General features: G+C 31.8%; 2 protein-coding genes across 4 annotated transcripts in view; both read right to left on the bottom strand.

Annotated features, from left to right (window-relative positions):
- Positions 1–126: 126 nt before the first annotated feature.
- Positions 127–4,518, bottom strand: LOC100742598 (protein yellow). Its single transcript, XM_003491857.4, has 6 exons — positions 4,319–4,518; positions 2,163–2,426; positions 1,882–2,081; positions 1,471–1,678; positions 926–1,261; positions 127–542 (listed from the first exon to the last, which is right to left on the bottom strand). The coding sequence occupies exons 2-6, from the start codon at positions 2,422–2,424 to the stop codon at positions 313–315; spliced, it is 1,236 nt and encodes a 411-aa protein (XP_003491905.1). The 5' UTR covers positions 2,425–2,426; positions 4,319–4,518; the 3' UTR covers positions 127–312.
- Positions 4,519–5,965: 1,447 nt separating this feature from the next.
- The window catches only part of LOC100742475 (organic cation transporter protein-like), a 19,958-nt gene continuing 16,352 nt past the window's right edge, over positions 5,966–9,571 (bottom strand). For 2 of the 3 annotated variants that reach the window (XM_003491856.4, XM_024369763.2), the window contains 7 exons: positions 9,224–9,327; positions 8,967–9,121; positions 8,479–8,789; positions 8,020–8,332; positions 7,152–7,333; positions 6,684–6,820; positions 6,029–6,568 (listed from right to left, as the gene is read on the bottom strand). In XM_003491856.4, the coding sequence (XP_003491904.1) occupies positions 6,511–6,568; positions 6,684–6,820; positions 7,152–7,333; positions 8,020–8,332; positions 8,479–8,789; positions 8,967–9,121; positions 9,224–9,327 (1,260 nt within the window). In that variant the 3' untranslated portion in view covers positions 6,029–6,510. Of the gene's footprint in view, positions 6,569–6,683; positions 6,821–7,151; positions 7,334–8,019; positions 8,333–8,478; positions 8,790–8,966; positions 9,122–9,223; positions 9,328–9,571 lie in introns of all 3 variants that reach the window. The other variant, XM_033322502.1, reaches the window with a different exon arrangement.

Below are 9,571 nucleotides of genomic sequence, written 5' to 3'. Positions count from 1 at the left end.
CTCGTAAAATAATACTTCAGTGGCGAAACTACTTGTAGATATAACATGTATTCTAAAACAGAATGATTTTTGACATAAATGACTGAGAATTCGGTGTAGGGATAAAGTAAATTAACTGTAACACGGTTAGAATTAACAATAGTTACAACATATATTTCATGCGGTCTTCACATATCGCGTGTAATCATTCTGAATATTCTTTTGTATAACTTCTGTGAATAAATAAAGGTAGATTTAGAGAAATAAAATAAAATCACTTCTATTCTAAACGCTACTTAGATTGCGATTTTTATGCAAATTCATATTTTTTAATTAAAGAATATGAGGAAGACGTCTCTTAAGTTTGAGATCCTGTTTCTTGCACATCTGCGTTAAAGAATCGAGGTTCACCGCTGTGATGAAGAAATTGCGCTTTTTCATGTCAAAAGTAGAGAACATAAATTGTGGTAAATTATCGGAGAGCACATAAAGCATGTTGTTGGGCCGATCGATCGACAAATCGTTAGGAAAGATCATCGTTGTGTTGTCTTGAACTGCAAGAACTGCAAAAATGAAAGACAATGGTGATTTATAAATATGTCGATACACTGTTGCTTTGTACAAAATGCCAGTCAGATTTCTTAGAATTTCGTTAGGTAAGAATTAATCGATGCAACATAAAATCCTGTTTGGGATGAAATACCACTTCCTGCGACAGGTTTCCTTAAAAGAAACTCGATAAGCACAATAGAAGAATCTCTAATGATGGTTATTTATCAATCATTATAACGTTACTTGAATCTTTGATAATACAGGTTTTCAATTGTTTTATAATAATGATATTTTGTAGCTATATATATTTCTCAGAATCACAAATAAATCCTCAAGTAAATAATTATTTAGGAAAAAATACAAGAAGGCAATTATTATTTCAATTATTACTTACTGAAGGTATTTGGATTTAATTCGACACTGGTATCCCAACAAGCGATGCCATTTTTGCTTACTTGAGTGAAATAATCGATACCAGTGTTCGTATCAATCACAGAAGTAGGTCCTTGAGTAAGTGGACCTTTCGCACCCTCGACGTGAAAATCATCATAATTACTAGCTTTCTTTAACGTGCTATCCTGCAAGGTTTCGGTAGATACGGAAAATTCAGTGATACCAGCCATCGCGTGGAAATATAAAGTTTTATAATTGTCGCTTTGTGGTGCGGACAAAGACATTCCAAATATGCCATCCTGCCATTGGAAGTTGAATCCACTGATATTAAAGTTTCCTGGAAACAAGAACTACCTATACAATTTTTCGTGAAATTTTAATAACAGCCGTATTAGCGTAAAACAATATGTTCATATGAGAAAATAAAATATTTTAAAAGATATGTTAACATACAGAAGATATATTTCGAAAGAAATATACAATATGGTATTTTCATATTTGTATATTTTCTTTCGTCTTAATGTTTTGCTATATAAAATATCTCACCATGAAGAGGATCGAAGTGGAAGAAATTGTGCGAGATTCGCCAGGAATCGTTCTTGGCCCAACTATAAACAACCAAACCATATCCGCTTAAATCGGAAATGTAGAAGTGTGCGTTGTCACAATTATCTGGATCTGCATCGACTACCGAATCGGCAAAGAAAGAATTTGAAGTTTGGTCTGTACTTTTTAGAGGATATATTCTCAATATCTGTAATTATTAAATAACTTTTACTATTAGAGAATAATTTCATTTCTTTGTTTCAGTAATATAAAAGATGTCGTGTGTGTGTGTGTTGAAACGAAGATCATAATAAAAGCAATCTAATGCAAATAATAAATATGTAAATTACAATTTGCAATTAATGTGTGCTAAAACGTGAGCTTTTAATTAATATAAATTTATTACACTACCTTATCTGTTATCAAATCGATTACGAAAATTCTCACTGGTCGTACTTGTGTGCTATTGCCTAAAATGTCATCAGTACCTGTGTCGACACCCCATAATCGATCGCATGCGTCGACTTTGACACGGAAGATGCTTACAATGCCATCAGGTGTATTAATGCAATTCGTTTCCCAATTAGGATAGGGAGTTAATTTTGGGGATTCTATATTTTTATAAAAAAAAAGAAAACGAAATATTAATTACTACGTTAAAGTTAAGAGTTAAAAATTTCCAACTTAGGTACCTGATGGATCGTTCTTTGAGATGTAATTTAAATTGGACGCGACGCCATTCTTCCATCGAGGTACAGTAACAAATATCTTGTCTTTCCAATTTTCTAGACCAAGTGGCATATTATTTTCGGGTACGTATCCACCACTGTATATCAGAGAATCTCGAATAGCGTCATTTGGAAAATTATATTCGACGTTGCTCCACGAATAAATTGTTTTATGTTCGACGCCATTAGTCAATGCAAGAGACGCAAACAACAAAACGCCCCACATATCTACGAAACGAAAAATAGAAGATATAGATTCTGTAACGTTACGTAGAAAATTTCTATCCATTTTCGATTAATTATTATCCCTTGAAATATATATGCACGCATACACACGTATGAATACGCGAATGAACTATGCCTTTCAGATTCTTATATCATATATATTACGAAAAATTACATATTTTTAATAACGTCTCTCTTTACAAACAAATTTTGTTACAAAATCCTGTTATGTTGTATACGTATATGTGCTAAATTGAAGTATGTCACTCTTGGTTTCTGCAATCAGGAGAACTTAAAATATCTTACGAAAGATTTAATCAGTCGCCCGGAAGAGATAAAAATACATCTCGAAAGTAGAAACAGCGTCACAAAATGTAAAGTGAAATATAAGTCGAATCGAAAAGAGATCCTTCCACTTGTTATTAAATAGATACTAATTTTTATTTTTTCTCTTCCAAACGTTTTTACTTCAAATATTATCATATTGGTTACGTATTTATCCGATGTAATTTGTGAACAATATTTTATACAAATCATAGTTATGTATAATTATAACACTACAACTCGAGTTTTCAATGCAAGTTCTATACAATAATGAAGATACAATAGGCAAGAAAATGCAGTTAAATAGCCTGCAATTATTCTATCATGTCTTTTCTATAGACTGCAGACGTAATAGATACCAGGCAAAGATCCTAAATTGTCTTTCCCACTACGTGCAAGTACTTCTAAGCACAAAACGTGAGCTAGAAAATTACATTAAAATTAGTTAAATTAAGGAATATATTAAGAAGAAGTACAGCCTAAAATATTTCTTAAATTATTTTTTGTTTTAAAATTATACGAACTATAGACAGAAAAGCTTAAAGAAATGACATCTGTTAAATGGCGTAGCTGATTAAGTATGACAAAAGCGATCCGAAATCAAACTAAACTTGCGATACGTCAATCGAAAAAACTTCCTAGTAAAACCATTTCGACAATGTTTTATTCCCCTGTTATTAAGATAGCTATTAACCAAAATATGATTTACATATTATGATCTGCATTTTATATCCATTATATTTACAAATATGTATTACATATTACGTTTAATGTCGTGTTTATTAACTCGTAACTTTTTTAGATTTTTTAGAATATCACAATTAAAAAAATTAAAAATCACTATCTTTTAGCTTTCTGCTTATGTAAGAATGATCCGTGCATTTATATCATTGATACAATGCACGAACCATTATATTAATAGCAAAAGGTATAAGTGCAACATAAAGTATATAAACAAACTCAATTGGCTGCTTGGGAATAAAATTTTTGTTGCTCGCATATCACTGCGATAATTTATTTCTTACAACACACTAGATATATGACACACATTATAAGGTCTACTGAAATACTCGACGAAATCTTCGATGTTGAGCGAATAAATGCTGTGATCAACGTTGACAACGACGAAGATCAGCAGAAGATAAAACATTCTAAATTCACTCGTTTGATAAACATAAAATTATTTAGAATTGCAAAATAAGTCACCCTTAGATGCACGAAAGGTTAAAAAAATTGGGTATTTAAGTTTTTTAATTATAACACACCACTCGAAAAAATCTGAGAAAATTGTGAATTAATAAATACGACAGGCAGCTTTTACTGCAAAAATATAAATGTTGTCACTTGATAACTTTAATGTAAAATTGGCATTTTATAATAATAATGATAGGAGGCTGAAACTTTGTCGAGGCGATTTCGATTGACGTATCACGCAAATTTAATTTGGTTTAGAGGCACTTTCGTCACGTTTATTCGACTATGATTTCTCTATCGAATTTTTGTAAAGAAATGTAATAATGAAAAATAAGTCCCCGTAATTGTTCTAGTAAATTAAAATCACGTTTCCTTACTTCTGTTTCTATTTGTTTGAGTCGAACGTCCAATGGCAAGGTTGAACTGGTATGATCGAAGAAAAACGTAGAACTGAGGCTGCCTAAACCTGAATGTTGTAATGAGGACGCGAATAGTCCGTTATTTGTATTCGAAGAACAACCCGACCTTCAGCTGAAGCGGATCAAGACGGAATGACGTTATGGTCCATTGTGCTATGATATTTTATATAGCTAGAAGTCTTCCTGGATGATTACGATCATAATGTACATTAATGTTTCGATAATCAGAAGATTAAAGTTTTTAAGGGAACTAGTTCATATTTTATGCATTATTTATAAATAAAATCCAATTATTATAAATAAAAACTATTTTAACGGAAATAAAAATCATAATATAATGGCAATATTTTGTAATTAAAGAGCATTATTATATAAAGCGGCGTTTGTATCGCCGCTGTTATTTCCGTTAATTATTGTTCGTTGCTTTTGTTACGCTTCCGTGAAAAATCGCAGCAGTCGAAGCAACAGCACAAAACTCTTTAAGCTTCAAACAGCTTCATCCGGTAAACGGAAATCCATTCAATAGCGCACATAGTGCGTAACATTTTTTGTATGTACCTACCGTAAATAAATGCGGATTTTGATAGAGGCATTCGTAGCCATGATGAAAACAATCTGAATTAAATAGCCTAAGACGGTCATATTTAAATAACAATAGCGATATATTAACACAATTATTAATAATTAAAGACAATTGATTTAGAGCAAGAAGATAGTTATTTTTTGACATAAAAAATAACATCGATGTCAACATTTTCTATAAATATCTGAGTCATCAAACCAATGTGTCATCAAAGATATTTCTATGGGAGATTAAAGTAGATAAATCAAATAACAAAATTGAATAGGTACTTTATTTCGTCCGGTTATTGAAACGAGTAGAACAGGTATTGCATGCTTGGATTTATCGTCAGTCTCAACCACAAAACGAACAAAAACAAAAACATTCTTACCGTCAACAGAAAAAAAAACGATGTTATCCTTAAGTTTACAAAAATAATTACAGACATTGAAGATTCCGTACCAAGTTTTTGCATGAAATGTATGCATCAGTTATTTCAATTAATTACTAATGTCACTGCATTTTCATAATATCAATAATGTTAAATTACATACTACAATTTATAACATTCGCGTCATTTATCTCTAAATTTTCGCCGATATTCAAAAATTTAGATTACGAATCGAAAGCAGCGGGAAGAAATCTGATAAATATGAATTTTTGTACATTTTTACGCCTATAATTGTTTCTTTTTTTTTTCTTTTTTTTTGGAAAAACATGAAAATGTAAGATAGATGCATCAAAATATTTTTAATACATCGTATCAATAAAAAATTGTCAGTTACGTAAACGCGTTGATTGTCTTATGATATAAAGGTGATAAACATAGGATAATAGGACTTGCATAGCTAATCGTTTGTAGGAAAAAAGAAAGAATGGTCAGTTCCAGGAATGTAATCGTCTGTATTTTATTCAATGCAAATTGTAAAATTATGAAATTACTTAAAATAACTAATACCAATATGTACCAAATGGCGCACATTCATATATCTAAAAAATTGTTTCACTTTCACTAACATTGAATTAATTAATGTTATTGTACCATTATGCAGATTTACATTTTATACATAGAAGAAGAACACTGCAAAGGACGGAGAGAAATAACATTTCACTTTTATAAAATATATGATCTATTTAGACATTTGCATACAAATGATATAAGGCACTCTACTCGCAGTTGTTACATTCGCCAGTAAGTAACGTTCTTCGATTCTATGAAACTTTCGATATCAAAAACATCTTTAAAGCGCCTTAGAATAATTGTACTACTCTTTTATTAAGAAGTTTTGTTTCCATACGAACAAATGTATATACTGATTTAGTTTATCAGCTATTAATAATAAGTAAAAAATTTGTCGGAAAATGAAATCGGTGTGCTTCGATACGTGTGAAGAGAAACACCGATAAATTTGTGGATATAATAATATAATAAATAAAAAAGCGGAATGCTCTCAGTGTCATTTATATATACAGCTAATTGCTTTATAAAACGCCACGTTTCCGATTTTGTTACTTCTCCACGCAATTTTTTCCTAATTTTTTTTTTTTTAATAATCTCTAAGTAATAACAGTTAATCTCAGTCTTCGTTCAAAGTGCCGCTTCTGCTTCAATATCTTTTGGATTCTTCTTTATTTTATGGGGTTTCCTATAACAAATACCAAAAAGAGTATTTTAAAATGTAATAAAAAGCAAATGTACAAAAGTCCGCGATTTAGCTGTTGAGAATTAAGTATCCTAAAAGTATCAAAAATTACACTAACTTCCCAAAATTTTCGCCGTCTTCGAGCGTCTCTGGCAGTGTACATCCAACTGTTTCTGGCAATAAAAAGCAAAGCGCGGCACCGATGAGTGGAAGGATCCCGAAACAAGCTGGTGGAAGCCAAGTTTGAAGGTGATCCTTTAAGAAATTAATAAAAACTTATTAATAGTGAATATACGAAAAACATAAGGTTTGAGTAAATAAAAAATTTGTTCTTTATCGATGGCCTGTAGAAATGAAATATACTCGGTCTCTGAGAACATAAAGAAACTCGTTCTAAAAGAGAACTTTTTTTCTACTAATCACATTATGAATGATTAAATATGAATACTTTGCTATTTACTATTTATACTATGAGTACCATACCGCGTTATCTCATTTGAGCACATCTACCGCCGTCTGTATCTGTTTTCGCGAGCACAATAAACTCGTTAACAGGCGAATCTCACATTCTTATCCTCGAACTTACCAAAGATACTATGAAGGGTGCTGAAATAGAGCCTATCCTGGCGCACATACTGCTGGTACCCACACCGATGTTCCTAATGACCGTAGGGAATAATTCACCGGAAAATAGATAAGCAGTGGTGAAGGAGACAGACATGCCAACGATGGCCGAGCAGACTAGAATTAATCGAAGCCACGCGATATCTGCAACAAGTAAAACGTGCATCGATAAAATAAAGAAAATACAATCATTTGGTTCGTTAAAAATCAAAATAACAGAGGAAATATACGATAAGACCATTTTTATTGATTTTCTGATTTTAAAATTTTGTTTTACTGGTTAAAATAGAAATAAGTACTATGTTTCAGTACTTATATTTATGTAGCTGTGACATGAAACCAACTTATTAAAGGTTCAAAAATGCAAGTTTTTAGGGAATTAGTAAAGGACTTACGACGTTTTGTAAAATATCAAGGATATCATTTTTTATTTTTTTTATGAGGAATCCTTCGTTACCTATCGCTACTACTTTTCCTCCGCATGATAAAAGTTCACGTTCAAACAGTTAGATTCGGGTGGTAGGAGTTCAGTTAATTGGGAATTACAATACATTCATCTGCACCTATTTTACTGGAACTTCTTTCTACTGAAAATTTTACTTAGTGCCTCGTTAAATGAACTCCTGCCTCTTAAGTCCACTTAACGGAATATGAACTTTTAGCACGTGAACAAAAAATGATAGGCTGCGAAAAGTACCTATCTCTCGAGGAATTATGATAAACGAAATCCTTATAAAGAATAAAAGTTCGACTTATCATATCTTTGCTCTGTGATCTTTGTTTGATAATACTCATTTAGAAAAACATTCGATCGAAACGAATATATGTACCATCTGAGACAATGATGAGCAAAAGAGCCGCAACGCCAGCGATCGAGTTACTACAAATTAAGGTGATCCTTCTACCAAGTTTGTTCATTGCCCACCAAGCAACGAAATTCCCAGGTATCTGTATGGCGCCAGAAACAGTGAAATTTATGAATATATTTCCACCGACTTGTCCTATATATTGAGACATTCCAAACAACCCCATCCCGCAAACGATCCAATTGAAGAAAATCGACAGCGATTTTATCCTCATGTTGGGCGTGCGAAACAGGTCCAAGAACGATGCTTTATAATCCAAATGTGATCGTTTGGAATTCTGTAAAAACATCGAATATTAATGGAAATAATGGATGATATAAATATAAGTTTCATGGGAATTTTGTGCGAATAAAAGCGACAACGAACGAGTAAAAATGAAATTTTCGGTGTCGTTACAATCAAACAGAAATTTAGAAATTTTACCTGCTGCAAACAGTGTTTTCTGACCATGTCTGGAATGTCCTTGTTTTTAATTTGGTTAATATTGGCACCCTTCTGTAAAATCTTACAAGCTGCTCGTTGCTTTCCAAAGGCAAGCAACCATCTAGGAGATTCAGGTACGACCCACCAATAACTTAAGAGAATGATAGAGGGTAATGTGATGGCGATTTGAAGATGTTGCCAGTGACGAAATAAAAATGCAAATCCGGCTAGTGACATATGACCCAAACTAAATGGAATTTGATACAGTACTGTGATGGCTGCGCGCCATTGTGTTCCAACAATCTCCATACCTGTTAAATATTTATAATTATCACTGAATTGTCTATAAATTAAAAATCGTTACAGTATACAAATTTTAGTGTTATATTGGAATGAAATTTTCAACGAAGAAGTATCCAAATTGCAACGAAGAACTTAAATAACAGTGTATGTGATTATATATTTATTAATATTAAATTATTACTTACAAATGACGTAACTGGTAACCATGGTACCTCCAGTAGCTAAAGCACTAAGCAATTTCATTAATAAGAGTGCTGGAAACCATGGCACGACAGCACATCCGATACCGGAAACTAATTGAAGAACTACTGCTATCATCAGCGGCATTTTTCTACCGTACCTGAATTTGAATGACAAATTTAGAGAGTAATAAATTTCGATCTTTCAAATTTGACAAGATACAAAGTTTGATTCGTGAAAAAAGAATCGATAGTATATGTACCTATCTGCTATATTGCCAAATATGATATTGCCCAAAAGTACGCCAAACATCAAAATAGATTGCTGGATATTAGCGTAATGCGTTCGACTGCATACCAAATTCCACTGAAATAACGTAATCATAAAGAAACATTCGTTTAGAATAATTTTTACAAATGAACAGACATTCCAATTAAAGGATAATAAAAAAAAACTATCGTAATTTAAAAAAATGAACGGTTATACGTATTATATCAAGAAAATAGAAAATCATTATAATTCTTTCCATATCCATGCAACTATTCTTGTAACAAACAACCTAATAGAGATTGTGACAAAATTTCTTTTTTTTTTTTTTTTTTTTTTGTAT

The sequence above is a fragment of the Bombus impatiens genome, unplaced genomic scaffold (assembly GCF_000188095.3).
Source record: "Bombus impatiens unplaced genomic scaffold, BIMP_2.2 scf_0640, whole genome shotgun sequence".
NCBI classification, from domain to species: domain Eukaryota; kingdom Metazoa; phylum Arthropoda; class Insecta; order Hymenoptera; family Apidae; genus Bombus; species Bombus impatiens.
Note: the sequence above shows the minus strand (reverse complement) of the source record. Positions and strands in the feature narration are given on the sequence as shown.

Excerpts from the sequence above, each read along its gene's own strand:
- LOC100742598 (XM_003491857.4), bottom strand. The coding sequence starts at position 2,424 with ATGTGGGGCGTTTTGTTGTTTGCGTCTCTTGCATTGACTAATGGCGTC. Across the intron at positions 1,679-1,881 it reads TCGATTTGATAACAGATAAG|ATATTGAGAATATATCCTCT; the intron begins GTAGTGTAATAA and ends TAATAATTACAG. Across the intron at positions 543-925 it reads ATTAAATCCAAATACCTTCA|TTCTTGCAGTTCAAGACAAC; the intron begins GTAAGTAATAAT and ends TCATTTTTGCAG.